General features: G+C 39.7%; 1 protein-coding gene across 2 annotated transcripts in view; it reads left to right on the top strand.

The window, feature by feature from the left end:
- Positions 1-20,307, top strand: part of LOC126336769 (NFX1-type zinc finger-containing protein 1-like) — a 301,188-nt gene that overhangs the window by 177,892 nt on the left and 102,989 nt on the right. For both annotated transcript variants that reach the window (XM_050000780.1, XM_050000779.1), the window contains exon 9: positions 8,363-8,678. In XM_050000780.1, coding sequence (XP_049856737.1) covers positions 8,363-8,678 — 316 coding nt within the window. The remainder of the gene's footprint in view (positions 1-8,362; positions 8,679-20,307) is intronic.

The raw sequence follows: 20,307 nt of genomic DNA on the forward strand, positions 1-20,307 counted from the left end.
GGCCTTGCAACATTAACCAAAACGGCCTTGCTGTGCTGGTACTGCGAACGGCTGAAAGCAAGGGGAAACTACAGCCGTAATTTTTCCCAAGGACATGCAGCTTTACTGTATCATTAAATGATGATGGCATCCTCTTGGGTAAAATATTCCGGAGGTAAAATAGTCCCCCATTCGGATCTCCGGGCGGGGACTACTCAGGAGGATGTCGTTATCAGGAGAAAGAAAACTGGCATTCTACGGATCGGAGCGTGGAATGTCAGATCCCTTAATCGGGCAGGTAGGTTAGAAAATTTAAAAAGGGAAATGGATAGGTTAAAGTTAGATATAGTGGGAATTAGTGAGGTTCGGTGGCAGGAGGAACAAGACTTCTGGTCAGGTGACTACAGGGTTATAAACACAAAATCAAATAGGGGTAATGCAGGAGTAGGTTTAATAATGAATAGGAAAATAGGAATGCGGGTAAGCTACTACAAACAGCATAGTGAACGCAGTATTGTGGCCAAGATAGATACGAAGCCCACACCTACTACAGTAATACAAGTTTATATGCCAACTAGCTCTGCAGATGATGAAGAAATTGAAGAAATGTACGATGAAATAAAAGAAATTATTCAGATAGTGAAGGGAGACGAAAATTTAATAGTAATGGGTGACTGGAATTCGAGTGTAGGAAAAGGGAGAGAAGGAAACATAGTAGGTGAATATGGATTGGGGCTAAGAAATGAAAGAGGAAGCCGCCTAGTAGAATTTTGTACAGAGCACAACTTAATCATAGCTAACACTTGGTTTAAGAATCATGAAAGAAGGTTGTATACGTGGAAGAACCCTGGAGATACTAAAAGGTATCAGATAGATTATATAATGGTAAGACAGAGATTTAGGAACCAGGTTTTAAGTTGTAAGACATTTCCAGGGGCAGATGTGGACTCTGACCACAATCTATTATTGGTTATGACCTGTAGATTAAAACTGAAGAAACTGCAAAAATGTGAGAAATTAAGGAGATGGGACCTGGATAAACTGAAAGAACCAGAGGTTGTACAGAGTTTCAGAGAGAGCATAAGGGAACAATTGACAGGAATAGGGGAAAGAAATAAAGTAGAAGAAGAATGGGTAGCTCTGAGGGATGTAGTAGTGAAGGCAGCAGAGGATAAAGTAGGTACAAAGACGAGGGCTGCTAGAACTCCTTGGGTAACAGAAGAAATATTGAATTTAATTGATGAAAGGAGAAAATATAAAAATGCAGTAAATGAAGCAGGCAAAAAGGAATACAAACGTCTCAAAAATGAGATCGACAGGAAGTGCAAAATGGCTAAACAGGGATGGCTAGAGGACAAATGTAAGGATGTAGAAGCTTATCTCACTAGGGGTAAGATAGATACTGCCTACAGGAAAATTAAAGAGACCTTTGGAGAGAAGAGAACCACGTGTATGAATATCAAGAGCTCAGATGGCAGCCCAGTTCTAAGCAAAGAAGGGAAGGCAGAAAGGTGGAAGGAGTATATAGAAGGCTTATACAAGGGCGATGTACTTGAGGACAGTATTATGGAAATAGAAGAGGATGTAGATGAAGACGAAATGGGAGATACGATACTGCGTGAAGAGTTTGACAGAGCACTGAAAGACCTGAGTCGAAACAAGGCCCCCGGAGTAGACAACATTCCATTAGAACTACTGACGGCCTTGGGAGAGCCAGTCATGACAAAACTCTACCATCTGGTGAGCAAGATGTATGAGACAGGCGAAATACCCTCAGACTTCAAGAAGAATATAATAATTCCAATCCCAAAGAAAGCAGGTGCTGACAGATGTGAAAATTACCGAACTATCAGTTTAATAAGCCACGGCTGCAAAATACTAACGCGAATTCTTTACAGACGAATGGAAAAACTGGTAGATGCAGACCTCGGGGAGGATCAGTTTGGATTCCGTCGAAATGTTGGAACACGTGAGGCAATACTGACCTTACGACTTATCTTAGAAGAAAGATTAAGAAAAGGCAAACCTACGTTTCTAGCATTTGTAGACTTGGAGAAAGCTTTTGACAATGTTGACTGGAATTCTCTTTTTCAAATTCTAAAGGTGGCAGGGGTAAAATACAGGGAGCGAAAGGCTATTTATAATTTGTACAGAAACCAGATGGCAGTAATAAGAGTCGAGGGGCATGAAAGGGAAGCAGTGGTTGGGAAAGGAGTGAGACAGGGTTGCAGCCTCTCCCCGATGTTATTCAATCTGTATATTGAGCAAGCAGTAAAGGAAACAAAAGAAAAATTTGGAGTAGGTATTAAAATTCATGGAGACGAAGTAAAAACTTTGAGGTTCGCCAATGACATTGTAATTCTGTCAGAGACGGCAAAGGACTTGGAAGAGCAGTTGAACGGAATGGACAGTGTCTTGAAAGGAGGATATAAGATGAACATCAGCAAAAGCAAAACGAGGATAATGGAATGTAGTCAAATTAAATCGGGTGATGCTGAGGGAATTAGATTAGGAAATGAGACACTTAAAGTAGTAAAGGAGTTTTGCTATTTAGGAAGTACAATAACTGATGATGGTCGAAATAGAGAGGATATAAAATGTAGACTGGCAATGGCAAGGAAAGCGTTTCTGAAGAAGAGAAATTTGTTAACATCGAATATAGATTTATGTATCAGGAAGTCGTTTCTGAAAGTATTTGTTTGGAGTGTAGCCATGTATGGAAGTGAAACATGGACGATAACTAGTTTGGACAAGAAGAGAATAGAAGCTTTTGAAATGTGGTGCTACAGAAGAATACTGAAGATAAGGTGGATAGATCACGTAACTAATGAGGAGGTATTGAATAGGATTGGGGAGAAGAGAAGTTTGTGGCACAACTTGACTAGAAGAAGGGATCGGTTGGTAGGACATGTTTTGAGGCATCAAGGGATCACAAATTTAGCATTGGAGGGCAGCGTGGAGGGTAAAAATCGTAGAGGGAGACCGAGAGATGAGTACACTAAGCAGATTCAGAAGGATGTAGGTTGCAGTAGGTACTGGGAGATGAAGCAGCTTGCACAGGATAGAGTAGCATGGAGAGCTGCATCAAACCAGTCTCAGGACTGAAGACAACAACAACAACAATGAAGAAGAGCCAAAAGTTAGGTATACATGCATTAGTTTAGACTGAACTTTCTTTCATGTGAAATCTCCATCACTTAAACTTAAAAAATATACAGGTGGGGAAAAAAAATTGCAGCTCCAAGGAGGAGTCGTTTGGCATAAACAGAAGTTGCTATGCATGTTTCTAAGTCTGAAAGATGATGTCTATTAAAATTTCATGTCAGTTGCATAAATGTGGTACTAGTAATGCCATTATGATGATGCAAATCAGATTTGCTTTAAATACACGCTATAATGGTCATGAGAATTAGTTACCTTTGACTAAGTGAGGTAGCACAGTGGTTAGCACACTGGACTAACATTCAGGAGGACGATGGTTCAAACCTATGTGCAGCCATGCAGAGTTAGGGTTTCCATGATTTCTCCAAATAAAATGCAAATGCAAGGATGGTTCCTTTGAAAGGGCGTGCCCAGTTTCCTTCCCCATTGGGGAAATATTCTGAGCTCATGCTCCATCTCTAATAACATTAATGTTGACAGGACGTTAAACCTAATCTTCCTTCTGTCCTTTAGTTACCTTTGAGATTATATGTGATGAATTGATGTCAATCAAGAATGCTTTTAAGGTGACAAAGACATCATTTTCAGCACCTCACTGAGTTTGAACCAATTCATGTAATAGGGCTACAGGAAGCCGTCTATTCCATCTGCAATATTGCAGAAAGACTTGGCAGGACTGTAGCCACTGTACACGATTGCTATCAGCAGTGGTCATGGAAGTGTACAGTCGCAAGAAGATTGAATTTCGGATGGCTACGTGGCCCTGGAAAGAGGGGAAAACCATTGTGTTCAGTGTGTGGCTATGGGGCATTGGTCTGCATCTGCTGCAGGAATTTTTTGAGCAGCAGTTGGCACCACAGTGACACAACAAACTGTTACAAATCGGTTACTTTGTGGAGAACTCCAAGACAGATGCCCTGCAGCATGCATTCCACTGACCCCAAACCACCACCATTGACTTCAGTGCTGTCAAGCGAGTGCTCATTGGAGGGCAGGATGGAGGTCAGTTGTGTTTTCTCACGAATGCTGGTTCTCCTTTGGTGCCAGTGATGACCGTTTGTTAGTTAGGAGGAGGTCAGTTGAGGGTCTGCAACCAACTTGTCTGCATGATAGGCAATCTGGATCTACACCTGCAGTTAAGGTCTGAGATGCGATTTCTTATGACAGCAGGAACACTCTCGTGGGTATCCCACTCACCATGACTTCAAATTTGTACATCAGTCTGGTGGTTTGATCCGTTGGGCTGCCATTCATGAACAGCATTCCAGGGGTGATTTCCAGCAAGATAATCCTTACCCACATAGCGCTGTTCTACAGTCTGTCAACATGTTGCCTTGCCTCCTCGATCACAAGATCTGCCTTTAGTTGAGCACACATGGGAAATAATTGAATGACAACTTCAGCATCATCCACAGTCATTATTAACTGTTCCTGTATTGACTGATCAAGTGTAACACGTGTGGCTCTCCACCCCACAAACTGGCATCGCGCAACTGTAGAACAGAATGCATGCACGTTTACATAAATCCAGCCAACATTCTGGCAGTTACACTGGTTATTAATGTACAAGCATTTCACAATTGCAATGGCTTATCTCAAGCATACATTATTTAACCTGTGATCCTTCAATGTTAATAACTTACATATGTTTCCTAGACAAATATATTCCTGAAATTTCATTACTTTGCCTTAACTGTTTTTCGGTGTTGTCATTTTTTCCATCAGTGTACGTAATTTTATGAAGTGAACCTCAGCAAAATGCTATATTACCTGCAACAACATATTGGTATTTTCAGCAATGCAATAAACAGAGTTCAAGAATCCGATCAGTTATCTCATGCAAAGAATAATCTTGCAAGTATACGAGACAGAACCCTTGCTGTCATGTGTGGAGTGGAAGTGTGCTGTCATTTCAAGTAATCTCAGGAGTAGAATGTCTGTTTCATGGTTATGTGATAAGCAATACAAATATAAATTTTATACTTTAGTTTATTTATTTTGTAATAGAAGTCAGGGGTCAAATGAATATCATAGTTTCATTTGCACACTTCACGTCTTTAACTAAGAACTGCAAGCAGAATGTTATGAAAGAAGGATGATTGTTTAAATGCCTCTGTGCATACCATAATTAGTCTAATCTCTCTTCACAGTCCCTAGAAGAGTGATTGTGAGGGAAATGTATCAGATCATATTTTTCGTTTCTTTTACTTCCAACTGCTTAAAATGAACTGTGACAGCTTAAGTCCAATAGGACTCACCATCTGATAATAATTTTGCCCCTATTTGACTTTAATATATAGGTATGTGGTACTCCTGTTGAGGTAATTAGAATTGTAGTCACATCCATAAAATTACTTTGAAAGAATTTTTTTCCATTAGTAACAGTCTTATGGTGCTATTACTTTTACTTACGAGGTACACCAATTCCAATAAATCCTCATTAACAAATTTACAACTCTTATTTTATATGAAGAATAGGGTATTGATTTCTAGTAACTTCATAAAAATAACATATTTTTCTTTTGTTATTGTGAAGTTAGCTGCTCTCATGTTACCTTTGATACTAGATGTCACAGCACAGCCAGTTGCACCATGAAAAACAAAACAAATAACCCTAAGATTTTTGCTTTAAAAACTTCTTTTTCATCGGACTTCATTCTTTTAGTTATGTTCATAAAGTTTTTGCTTGACCTTAAATTGTGAGCTCTTTAGTTAAATTTATTGACTTTCAAAAATTGCAGCTTCAGAAATAATCATTACTTTTCCTGTATAAAAATTAGGGAATACACTGCTTAGACATGAGTATCTTTTCCAGTTTAAACTTCTACACTGAACATCATGGTGTTTAGTCAAAAGCATCTAATTGTTCCACTGCTTTTTTACTTTCTCCACACTTACCTTTCTTAAAAAAGCTTTACCTTTTCAGGTGTTGTACTCATAAAACATGTCTAAAGAGAAAATCAAAATTTGCTCCCTTTAATGTCTTCTTGCTATTTACTTGGAAGGAGGTAATTACCAAATTACCAAGCCTGGCTCCAATTTCGTATCTTTGGTGCCCAGCAGTGGTCCCAGTTCTCACTAGCAGGTGTGTCTGCTGTCGCCACAGCTCATCCAGGCTCTGAACCACATATGAAACAGAACAATTATAACTACAATTAATATACATTTATAAGGTCCAAGGTTATCCTTTCTATAATTCAGCAAAAAAAAAAAAAAAAAAAATTTAAACTGATCAATGGCTCAACATTGTATGGGTGGAAATGTACTAATAACACTCACAGATATTAGCCTTACAAAGGGTTACCTTACAGTTGTGGTGTATTTCTAGATTCCTCTCTTAATACTGCTTCTTGTAAATAGGCTTTTGAGGATAGTTGGCATAAATCTTTTTTTAAAGTGTCATGGTTTTCACCATCTTAGTAATACTCTTGTGGGTCAAACAAACCTTTTGCTCGATATAAGTCCCACACACTTTAGCAGTTTTCTAGGATGGCTTACACAAAAATTTTTATGCATTGCTACTTGTAGATCCGTCTATTAATATGACTTGCTGATATTGTAGTCATAGGATACCACAGTCTTAAATTTTGTGAAGTGCACAATTTCATATTCTGAACATTTAAAACAAATCACCAACCAAAACGTGGTAGACAGTACTATATTATAGGGAAGTGCAATGGTTGCAAAAAGCCTGATGTTACTATTAGTATTATGTACCAGGTTATTAATGAACAGCAAGGGTTCCAACACACTTTTGTGGGGTACTCTTGAAATTACTTCTACATTTTCTTTACTGTGGGACGTGCAGCATGTATTATTTCAGAGTAGAAGATTATGCAGAGAATTAATAGACCGGATGCTGTTTAATATTTTATTTTAGTATATAATCTTACTTCAGCTTTATTGCCTTTATTAGTACATGTCCTGATGCTGTATATAGACATTGACTTTGAGTTAACTATTACTGCTATCTGTAGTTGTTGGATGTAGATTTTTTCCTTCTTCCAGTAACGTTTTAAGTTTTAAAGGTTTTTGATAATTTGATGTTGCATGTATATTATATAGTACATTTTTTTATTATTTTAACTGTCATAGAAATACAAGTTTGAAACCGAGCAAGGTGGCGCAGTGCTTAGTACACTGGACTCGCATTCGGGAGGACGACGGTTCAATCCCGTCTCCGGCCATCCTGATTTAGGTTTTCCGTGATTTCCTTAAATCGTTTCAGGCAAATGCCGGGATGGTTCCTTTGAAAAGGGCATGGCCGATTTCCTTCCCAATCCTTCCCTAACCCGAGCTTGCGCTCTGTCTCTAATGACCTCGTTGTCAACGGGACGTTAAACACTAACCACCACCACCACAAGTTTGAAAGCCAGTTGTTTACTCAAAGTTGTGTATAGGGCTTATGTCAAACGAGACGAATAAAGAGGGACAGTACAAGTGATGATTGCTTTGTTTGACCCACAGGAGCATCACAAATATGCTGAAAATCATGACACTTCAACAACTAGCTGTTAAAATTGAGTTTCTACGAAAATGTGTTGTACGTGCAACATCAACATATCAAACAACTTTAAAATGTTACTAAAAAAAAGTTACATACAACAACCACATACAGCAGTAATAGTTTACTCAAAATTGATGTAAGTGGGAAGTGTATCAGACTTACCTTTACTGCTTCTCAGTTGTTGACAGAACCTACTGATGTAGTTTGACAGTTGTGTCACTCTTTTCTTCTCCAGTGTCAGACTCTCTCTCAGCTCACATTTAAGTAAATGAAATGGGTTCTTTTCCTCATGCTGTAGTAATAGTCAAAGTTTGTATTCCACTTTATCCCAGCTACAACACTGGCTCAGAAGTATCACAGAATGTCATGACAGAGCTACTAATTGTCAGATCTTTTTAGGTTCTCAATAGTAAAGAAATCTTCATTCTATTCTTCCCAAAATTACATTTAAATATTTTAACTGGATCATATGTTATATTTCTGGGATATATTTTTATTGCTGTCTGAGACAGATTAGCTGATATTTTACACAGAGTGTTGTAAGTTACTGTTTCTTAGATACTTTGATGTTTACACATATTACTGCTACATAGAGTGTACTGTGTTTTCTTGTGCTTGTCCTAGATTACCAGAGAATCCCATAAACAGATTGTTATGATGATGGTTTTCAGTTATTCCTTATTACTTTGAATCATTATCTTTTTTTAAATTCAGGATTCCACAGCAGTGTCCGTTGGGCCACAAATGTCTTAAAAAATGTTTCCAAGAATGTGGTGATTGTGAGACGCCTATGAAGAGGGTGCTTCCTTGTAAACATGTAAAGACCTTAGCATGTCATATGGATGTTAACAAGTATAGATGCAAGGAAGTAGTGGAAGCTGTTCTGAAACCTTGCAATCACAAAGTTAACAAACTTTGCTTTCAAGATGTTAAAAGCGTGCATTGTTCATTTCCTTGTGAAGACAGGCTTCTTTGTGGTCATAGCTGTGTGAGGAACTGCCACGCTGCTGATGATCCAGATCATCTTGAGGTTGGTTCTAATTAGTAATTAAAACATATACATATCTCAACAAAATTATGAAAGGGATAGATTGCTACTCGCCATATACAGGAGACATTTGAATTGCAGACAGCACAAAAATTAAGCTTTTGGCTAGACAGCCTTCTACTGAAACAGAAAATGTACACACATCCACACAACTCACACACCCATGATTCAGTGTGTCCTCTGTATGGAGAGCAGTAATCTGTCCTTTTTATAATATTGACGTTATTCAGTCTTGGACTTTCGTAACTGACCATGAAACCATGGATGCTAATATATTGTGGATTCAATCTTATCTTCTCAGTAAATAAAGAGATAATTTTATTATTGTGTATGAATGTGGACAAATTCTGGTTCAGTATTCATCACAAGAGGATGGCAGTTTTCTCCAGGATTTGTCTATTGTTCTAGATAACAATTGGGTGAGGGAGGAAAATGTTTTAAGGTTTATATTGTTCTGAATCCCACCTAAATTACTGCATAGGTTATTTTAAAGTGGACAACGTGGTTGTGGAGAGAAGCAGCGATTAGTATGATCAATCAGTAATTCAAGAACAGTCTTAATTGCATTTATTATTATTATTATTATTATTATTATTATTATTATACCACCAACCAGTTTCAACCCGATGTAAGGGTCATCTTCTGGGCGTTTATACCATTGGTTAACTGCTGGTGATATCACTCCCGTTATGTAAACGCCCAGAAGATGACCCCTACGTCGGGTTGAAACTGATTGGCGGTATAATAATAATAATAATAATTGCGATTAAGACTGTTCTTGAATTATTGATATTTTAAAGTGTCTCAGAGTGACTGGTTCATCATTTTTATGTTTCCAAACCTAAGTCAGTAAAAATGGAGCCTTTGTAGGATCACTTTGTTGTCTGTCTCTCTATGACTGACTGTTAACTAAGGCCTCTATTTTCTCAGGAACGGGTACAGGTATCAAAGTGCCACAGGTACTAAAGTCTATAATCCTTGGGTGGTATAAAAAATTAAGCTTCTGAGCAATTGCAATCAAAAGGTAACAACTATTTACATAACATATTTTGATACAAACTCACATGTCAAAGCTGTAGCATTACTTCCCGTTGACACAGAATTATAAAATTTGGCAAGAAGCAAGGCTCAGAAGTAAAAATAAAGGAAAAGGAATTAAAAAATGATAATTTGTAATTTTACCACATAAAAATGTGTTATTTACATCTTGTTGCCCATCTATTTGCCCAGCTGTTAAGATTCATATGTCTTGTGAACAGATAAAGATATCTGTTCCATCCACTGCTGAGTGATGTGACTGAATGTAGCAAAATGCACACTTTGAAATCCCAACAGTTTATTACAGAAACTAAACGAAGTACACTTCTGAGAGTGAATATGTTCTTAACTTGACAACAAAAAATTTACTACCCTGGAAATGCCTCGAGGAGCAGGGAAGAGAGAACCATACTGTCATACAAGGTGAGGCACTTGTAGGCAGCCACTGATGATAGTGGCAGCACAGTGCCTTGGGGTTGGCTGTTGTAAGTGTAGCTGCAGGTGAGGCATCTGAGTGGGCAGAGGCCTTGGGCATCAGGGTGCAGTGCAGAAACTTGGAGCAAAACTTGATCTGTCAGAGTCAGGGACATGTCTGGCCTTGTCCTGGGGGTGAGCGCAGACCTGAGAAGCCACCTGCAGAAGGATATGGGGTGGTACCACGTGATCACATAACTGCATGGACATAAGGTAGTGCCTGATTATTGTAGCGCTGTGTGCTTCAACTCTCGCCACATAGTGGTGATTTTCTCACTTCCGAACATTCTGGCAGCTACTGTGGCTCACCTGTACACATTGCCTCACCTTGCCTTGCTTTGCCTTGTCCAGTAACAGCTTCTTAGGTGAGGCACGAGCTGAATCTGGCCCGCTAAACATATAATTCTGGTGGTCTAACTGTGCGGGGGACAGCCCTGCATACATCACAATTTCCCTCCCTCCCCAGAAGAGGTGGAACAACCATCTCAAATAAGTGCCGCATGCAAGGAAGGAGGCACACCACAACTGCCAGTGCTGACGGGCCAAACATTTGGAACGAAACATTACAGTCAGCCAATACGTAAAAACACCTGGGAAATGACCAACATGTGGCTAACAACTTCAGCACAACCTTGCATTCTGCAAGCCGTGAACAGAAGAAAACAGTATACAGAACATTTAAAAAGAATGCAACCTATAATGATCAAGACTGCGGAGCATGGAGTATAGGACCAATGACATCCGATTCACAAGAATAGTAAAAGTATGTACACATTGCATAACTTCCAGAAACTCAGCACCACTTACCTGCAAATATAGAACTGAACCACTAATCACCAAAAGAAAATGACCTCAATAGAACAAGTGTACCACATACATTTAGGGGAATGGTGACTGGCCCTTTCAGGAGGTTACGGGGAAGACCGAGCACTGGTAGGGCTTGCAGCGAAACTCCCAAGGAGGTGCACCCCATGGTCCGGAAGAACACACAACATGATAGGTAGTGCCAGCTGGGATGGTGAGACTGGCAAAGGGTCAGCAGCAGCAACAGGAGTGGCAGTGTGGACGAGCTGCGGCAATGTCAGCAGGGACAACTGGGACAACCAAAGCAAAGGTGGTGGTGGTGGTGGTGGTGGTGGTGGTGGTGGTGGTGGTGGTGGTGGTGGTTGTGGTGGTAGCGATAGCAGTAGCAGCGGCAAGTGTACAAGCCATGGTAGGGCCAATGACTGTCTAGACAGCTGGTGTCAGCACTGATAGGGCTGGCGATGGCATGGGGGTTAGCCAGAACAGGGCCAGCAGCGAGAAAACTGGTGAACAGATGGACATTGCTGCTGACGGACTTGATGATACCAGGAGGGAACGGGGCCCTCACGGGCATCTCGAACAAGCTGAGCAATAACATGAGGTTAGGCACAGCCAGGAATGATGCTGAGAGGAGGACTGACAGCGACAGGACCAGCACCTTCAGAACTGATACCGATGATGAAAGAGTTGGCATCCAAAGGCACTACAGGCCGGGCCAAATGTGGCGGGACTGCCACTATACGTCTCTGTGAACACAACCCTGGGGGCCACACTGTACAACAGCATTGCACACAATCTGAGAAAGTGGCCTAGTTTGGCACACAATTAATTTCTTGTTGTCCATTCCTGACACTGATCATCAACAAGCTTACTGGAACACTGTGTGATAACTGCTCTACATGAACCAAAAACAGGGCACGTGCACTGCTTGGCTGGAAGTGACTGCCACAACAAAAATGCACATGCAACTGTTCCACAAACAAGTCATAAACTGTGTCCTCCATATGAGAATCTGGGAGAAACTGTCAAACAAGCTAAACATATTTGCACCTGCACTGGCCAGAAATTGAGCAGTGCATTGCATACCTTGTATGCCGTAGGCCATAATGTGCAACCACAACTGTTGGCAGTACATACAAGGTGCGTTCCATAAGTAATGTGACCAAATTCGTTAAAATATCATTTATTGAATATATTCGAACAAATAATCAAAAATTTTCAAAATAGCACCCTCTTGGGTTGATACACTTCTCGAGGCGGTGTTTCCATGCCTGGAAGACATCTTGGAATGCCTTTTCTGGAATGCCTTTTCTGAAATGTCCTTTAGAGCTGATGTAACATGCGCCTGGATGCAATCAATCATGTCCCAATGTTTTCCTTTCATGACTCATTTTAACCGAGGAAACAAAAAAAAAAGTCAGCGTTAGCCAGGTCAGGACTCTAGGGCCGCCGGGGAACCAATGGAGTCTTGGTCCTAGCCAGGAATTCGTTGACAGTGAAGACGCTGTGACTTGGCGCATTGTTGTGGTGAACTTTCCACGTGTCCTTGATGTCGCTTCAGCAGCCCGAGACCCTTCTTTTCAGTCTTTTGAGCACTTCCAAGTAGCAATGAGAGTTCACTGCAGTCCCTTTAGGTACAAATTAGGTGGTGCACAATGTCTCTGATGTCAAAGAAGACAATGAGCGTGGCTTTGATCCTGGACTTTCTCATGCATGCTTTCTTGGGACGGGGTGACGATGGGGTGTGCCTCTCCTTTTTGTGTCAGGGTCTTACTCAAAAATCCACAACTCATCACCAGTGATAACTCAGTTTAAAAAATGAGGATCATTTTCACACATTTATCAGCACTGAAGCACTTGCATGTGCTTGTGGTTGTCGGTCAACACTTTTGGGACGAGTTCGGCACACAGGTTTCTCATGTTTAAATCTTTGGTCACAATGCGGAAAAAGGTTGTTTTTGACATGTTTAGAGTTTGTGCTATCAATTGTAGGCTCAGTTGTCTGTCAGAGTGCAAACAGTTGCGCACATGCGTCACATTTTCGTCGACTCATGCGGTTGATGGCTGTCCACTGCAAGGTTTGTTGGTGATCTCCTCTTGGCCATCCATGAACGACTTGTGCCATTAGAAAACTTGTGATTTGGGCAAGCAATCAGTCCCAAAGGCTTGCTAAAGTAATGGAAACATTTCGGTGACGGACTTCTCAAGTTTAACCCAAAATTTGGTAGCATACCATTACTCTACAGAATGATCCATTGTGCCGTGTTACATAAACTCAAAACGGGGTTGACGGAAACGCAAGTCCTGACTCTCTGGCAGCTCGCAGCCAAATGAGACAAAGAGCGTTTTGAAGCTAACAGCCGGTTACAACACGCTGTGATGTACTGTTGCGTCAGAAAAAAATTGGTCGCATTACTTATGGAATGCACTCTGTATCCCAGTCCTCTTTCTGACTGTCAAACACTCAAAAAGTCACCGCAGATGTGGGAGCAGCATGCTGAGATACAGCTGTTGAAGCCAAAACCTGAGTGATCTGAGTAATGCCCTGCAGCAGTTTCTGTATTTTCTGCTCCTGTAACTGAATGACTTTGATAAGACAGCTCTTTTGACGATGAGACAGACATGATAATCGGAAGAAAGACTCGGACTATTTAGGAAAATACACTGTCATTGAACAAAGTCCAGTTTGAATTACTGAAAACAACTGAGACTAACAGCTACAATTAAGAGAATTCACACTTGTGCCACACTTGAACAGACCACCTGAACTATGTAGGAAAGACAACATTTACTAGTAAACTTGTTTCATGGATGTGCATATACCAAGAAACTTACCCTGTTGGAGGAACTGCAAAGTACAATGAACACATCCCACATCTGCCTACAGAATAAAACAACACAAGAATCATAAGACACTGCCCTAACAAAACAATTATGACAGAGCAAAAATCACTGGGTTTAAAAACCACACAAACAAATTTGAAAACAAAATGCCTGCTCCAACAAAACTAACTAATACACCCCAAGAAATCTTAAAACACACTTTAAAGATACAGAAATGCTGAACTTTTTACCTTGTCACCAACAGAATGGTAGAGGAGAGGAGATGAAAACAAGATTAACAGTTCTCAAGACACTAAAGCACTGTACATCTCAGAAAACTCATAATCACAAATGTTTATTACAGAAACTAAACAAAATACAGTTCTGACAGTGAATATCTTCACAACTTGAAACTGAAAATAGTCTGTCCTGGACAATGCCTTGAGGAGCAGGCAAGAGAGAACTACATAGTCCTACATGGCAAGGAGCTCATAGGCAACCATGAGTACATATGTTGAGCTCTTTGGAATGTCTATTGTAAGCACAGTAGGAGATGTGACATCTGACAACTAGCCTGGCAGCAGCCACAGCAGGTGCGGTCTTGGTTTTATTCTTATTCTATCCAAGTCCATAACATGTCTGGCTTCCATTGGGCAGAGTGCAGACCTATGTAGCCATCTGCAGAAGGATATGGCTCAATACCACATGAGCATGTGATGGTGCGGGTGTAAGATAGTGCCCACTGACTGCAGCGCTGCATGCTTTAACTCGCACCACATAATGTCGGAGCTGGCAACGCCATATACTTTTACAGCTACTGGAAATTCAACTGTATAAAATGCCTTGATTTGTCTGTTTACTGGCAACTGCTAAAGATAGATGGAAATGTGGTGGTTGAACTCTGCAGCAGGCACCCTTGCATACACCAAAGTACCAAGTTGAAATTTATGTCAGATACTAAGGCATGTGATTCCTCGTCAGTGTATAAAATTTAAGCTTCTAAGTCAGTGCAGTGAATAGATACAGCCATCTATGTCAAATATTTTGGTACTCGAAACTCACTCATCAGAACTTATTGATGAACTAGCTACATATATGCCAGGCCTGGAGGTCTACTGGTATACCGCGTGCCTCGAAACTGAGAGATTGCAGCATTGAATGTCAGTCATGCCATTAATTTTTCAGTCTTCATTGTAGCCTAGCCATTACTTGTCAATTATGTGAGGTGTCACCATGAACAACACATGGTTGATTCCAACTTCCCAGTTGAATAACTGGGGTAGATAAGGAATGCACAAGTCGCTGGAAAGCTGACAAGTAGAAAGACTTGCACCATGCCATTGAGCTACACGAAATTATTATTATTATTATTATTATTATTATTATTACTATTTTGTCATCTGAAAATCCTTGCCTTTGACTTGGGGTCCAGTAACGTTGCCTGACTAATCGTTCTGTTGCTGGAGATCCCAAACCAATCTGATAACCCTTCAAGCAAATTATCAACCAGGGACTTTGTTTTTTGAGGATATTCTTTATTTTTGTCTTTAAAATGTTTTTGTTGCCCCTCCATTAATCTTGGCAAGATTTTCATTATTGAAACTGATACTGTTTGCTGTGTGGGCACCTCATCAAAAACTTTCAAAATCCGAAAAGCCTGTTGCTTTATCTTCCATTCTGTATCTTTTAAATTTAAAGTGATCGATTTTCCAGCTGAAATTGCGAGATAAGAAATTATGGAATTTTTATTTAAATTAAATCTTTTGTATGAACTTCTGAATTGCATGTTGTGCAGTGGGGTTTAAAGAATGTGCAAAGCATGGAGTATAAGGAAGTTTTAAAAGCATGGCAGTTAAATTAGTATTTGACACATTTTCTGTTATTATGGAATTGATTTTAAAATTGATACTGTATTTGGGATAACAGACTTTACCCGGTTTGAGATGTTTTCTGTAATCTGTCTGTCTTCGAACTGTGTGGTATGACTTTAGTTCACTCTATTCAAACTAACGTTACTTACATTCATCCATGCATCAGATGTATGGCAGATTGCCTTTTTGGTGACTGAAAATAATTTAATTTTTACTGCAAATCATTTTTAAAAGCTGTACATCTAATGACACACATTCACTTAATGTGGACGGCTTTATAATATTAAAAAAAAATTGCTTATTGGTTATTGTAAATGAAAAGCACACACAAAGGAGATAAATCAGGATTTGGTCCAGAACCTGATGACACTGATGGGCTTGATAGTGCTCGAGACTCAATTTGCCTTTTTGAGAGGATAGCTTCACACAAGGTGGTAGCAGACATCGGCGAGTACAGTTCACAAGAAATGATTTCTCGAATTTCTGCACCAGTTGATGGCAATCTTGATTGACTTCCTGACTCACTTTGTTTCAGAGTACTGTAGGAGGCTTCAATTTCAGATGTCCGTCCTGGTTTGATGATGAGCCAGAAGTGATGACAATTGTCTGCTGACAGTATCAGCATTTTCCTACTTCTTTGATTTTGGTAAAATGGTTTTGTACATCACTTGTAATTCTTCTAGGTGAATGCAGTGTAGATAAGATATTGTTGGGCACTGAAAGTGCACTGATAAAATTTTAAACATTTGCTATTAACATAGCTATTTTACGTGGTAAAAGCTTAAAGTGATAACAAATATAAACGGCAACACACTCTATAATCAGAAGTTATAGATTAGGCTGTAGGAAGTTCTGATCTGCGAAATCTACATCCTCAATCCTGAAGTTCGTATCATGTACGAAAGGGTCTGAAACAGTCATAGTGATTAAGAAACTCGTGAAGACAAGCCTGAGAATATGAGGATTTCACCGCTGAAAGATAAAAATTTTGCATAATGTGATATCCAAATTTCGGCTCCACTGTATGTGAACAAGAGATGGCAGGGTAATGGTGTGGATAAAGCCTGGAAAAAAGCAGTGCAAATGAACTCTAAAGTCTGTGCTTTAGAAGCTACGAACTTGTCTACTCATGCAGCCACTATGTCTACTAGCATGGTTGTATTGTTACTGTAGAACATAGCCATCACTTTCAAATCATTTCAGTGAACTCTGCCATATATTTCAGACTATCAACATCCATGTCTTTCTTCTAATGAACTTGGGCATCTGGCTCAGTCAAGCATGCTCTACTGCTCCCTAAATATGAACTCCATGGTCCTAAGATATCACATAAGTATCAGATGAGGAGGTGGAGTAGTGGCATGCAAACACTTTGACTTATATGTCTGCCCCAAGTAGCTGAGTGGTCAGCATGACAGAATATCAATCCTAAGGGCCTGAGTTCGATTCCCGGTTGGTTTGGAGATTTTCTCCACTCAGGGACTGGGTGTTGTGTTGTCCTAATCATTTCATCCTCATCAACATGCAAGTCGCCGAAGTGGCATCAAATCGAAAGACTTGCGCCCAGCGAACAGTCTACCTGACGGGAGGCCTTAGTCACACAACACTTATTTACTTTGACTTCTTACCGACATTACTTCTCACATTCAATATTAATGAAGACAAACAAGACAAATATATGTTAATAAATTTCAAACCTCTTCAAAAGAATTGCATAATGTGCATCGTGCACAGATCTCCAAAAATAGGCGGGATAGCATGTTTCAATACTGACCTTACAAAATTCAATTTGACTTGATCATACAACTAATGCTAGGAACACTAGCATAAATATTCTGCCCCTTCACTGTAAAATTCAAGTGCATTGTTGCTTCTTCAAATGCAGCAGTGCTTCAGCTTGCACCTACCCATAATTCAGCCTATAGTCAGGCCCCCATACATATATCTGCCACAAAATCCACAAACAAAGAAATTGGTACCAGGAATATCAGCTCACAACATCATTACCACACTAACTCTGTTACATAGTAAATTTGCTTCCCCAGAGACTGGAAACCTGAAGGGAAACCTGCACCTTGGCTAACAGAAAAGCTAAAACAGTCCATACTGTCAGAGACACTGCACGTCAGACTCACAAACGACCTCCTACGCTGGAAAATAAAATTGATTACAAGCATAAAGCAAACAGAATCAATCAAACTCAGAAAAACAATAACTAAGACATGCCAATACATTAATCTAAAACATAAAGACCAGATGCTCTATGGAAAAGCTTGTGTGATCTAGGGGTTAGAATCCAAAGTAGAAGCAGCAGCTGATCCCATTGTCCCAACCAAGGAACTACGCCAGTACTTGACTGTAGTGATAATCTTCTTTGAACCATAAACAAAACACAGACTGGATGATTATTTCGCAGAGGTAAATGATGGTAGTTGCAAAAAATTCTTTCTTGTGCTGACAACACTGCTGAAAAGTCCTTCAGCTCAGCAATTACTGTACAGGAAGGCATCACAGTCCAAATACTCAAACTTGTTGATCCACTACTGCCCATAATCACTACTGCTCCCTGCACCTTGATGCTCTTTCCTGGACAACAGTAGAAACACTTGTTCCCATCAGAGTACAAGCACTAGAGATCCAATTGCTAAGAAGAATTGCTGGATACATTCTGTCTGTGGAGAGAGTGAATGTAGACATAGAAAAGAACTGAGAGGGAGAAACTTAAATAAGTACATGAAAGACTACAGGAAGAATTATGTCAAAAGAATGGAAGACAACAGATTACCAAAATTGGTGATAAATTATTAACCAGTGTGCAGAAGATATTTAGGAAGCCCAAGGAAAATAAACAGTTTCAGCCTAGAGAGCATAACAGGCAAATGCCTACTACATGTGGAGAGAAGAACAGGAGGCATCATATTAAAAATATTATGATTTTTAAGTAACTGTGATATTAATAAGTTTTGTAATTAGGCCTATATATAAAACTCTGGTCTGATGCAAAAGGATTCCTGACGGAATTACTGTGTTTGGGTTAAATGAATAAATAAAAAAATTAAACATAATATACAGGTTGTCCCAGAATGAATGTTCAGTGTCTAGGCATATAACAGAAACAATAATTTGTAGCAGAAAACTTCATGTGGACATGTTTTCTCTTCTGAATGGTTTCCGAGATGGAACGTACTTAATGTACATTGTTACTTATTTTATTTATTAAGTCAGTACATTGTCATTGTTTACAACATGCCATAGTAGTGTAGACAATTTTGAAATGAACAATTTGATGTAGGACACATTTCTATCAAGTCGAGAAACTACCTCAAACTTGCTTACCGTCACCTCAGTGCATGCGTGTTGCACAAGAATTTCCATTTTCTCTCGCTGTCTTCACGTAATCAGAAAGTCCTTGAGAAAAAATGAATAGGACCCTTTTAAAGGAAATTGATTGTAGTTTAATTTTATACTGTGACAAGTTTTCGCTAGAGGTTGTGGATTTTGTGTTATTCAAGAAAAACATACAAAAATAACTTTAAATATGTTTCATCTCGGAAACCGTTTGGAATAGGGCATATGTCCATAATTAGTTTTTTGCTTCAAATTATTGTTCTTGTCATATCTCTGAATATTGACCATTCCTCCTGAGATAACCTGTGTATGTGGACTGTCATGCAGGATAACATAACTGTTATATTTAGTATCCTATCCACCCAAAGCAATTAAAAGGTGCATAAAGACTACTGGAACACCAACAAAAGCAACTATAAATGCAACATACATAGAAGAAGACATAATACTACACCTAACAAGAAAACACACACAACAAGAAAACAGAAGAGCAACAACACAAGATGACGACAATTAGAATAGAGCAAATAAGGATACTAGGAATTAAGAGCTGAACTGGGATGGAGACATGCTCAGTCATGAAAGTTTCACTGTGCACAGAGAACAGAGTTACGCCTCAAGTCGCCTTGTGGTCTGCTCTGTGCAATTTCACCTGCAGAGCTAGTTGCCTTGGTGAGGAGCAATGAGCTACCTTGTAATCTGTTCCCTGAGAGTGGTGGGAAGCAGTGAGCTAGTGAGACAGCCTATGGTCCGATTGGTGAGAGTGATGGGAACACTCACAGGAGTGATGCCTGGATCACTTTGCGACATGCACCACACGGTGGCCAAAGGCCGCAGCTTTTACGGTCACTGGCAACACATTATGAGTGCTATGCTAAGTAAAAGGATAAGAAGTAATAATTCGCTCAGAAGCGTGTAACTGATTATTGAGCTTCTTAAATTGAAGACATGTTTTGAAATTAAGAACGGAAATGTGCTGGAAGCGTTTTCTTCATTAATGTATCGTTCTGAAGACCTCAACTTCTTGTGATGCTTGGTTCAGTCCAAAATACATGTCATCTGATCTAGACAAATGTTTCTCTTATCTGGTATCTTATTTAACATGTTTGACAGTGCTGCCACCAGGTATCTGTATGTCTTGCCTCATTAATTTTATCTAAATTCTTACCAGTTTATTTCCTAAGGACATACTCATATTTTCCCCCAGAGCTTGGCCTGTTCTCTTACATGCAGGACCATCACCAGCTCTTATC

Source organism: Schistocerca gregaria, chromosome 2 (assembly GCF_023897955.1).
Source record: "Schistocerca gregaria isolate iqSchGreg1 chromosome 2, iqSchGreg1.2, whole genome shotgun sequence".
NCBI lineage: Eukaryota > Metazoa > Arthropoda > Insecta > Orthoptera > Acrididae > Schistocerca > Schistocerca gregaria.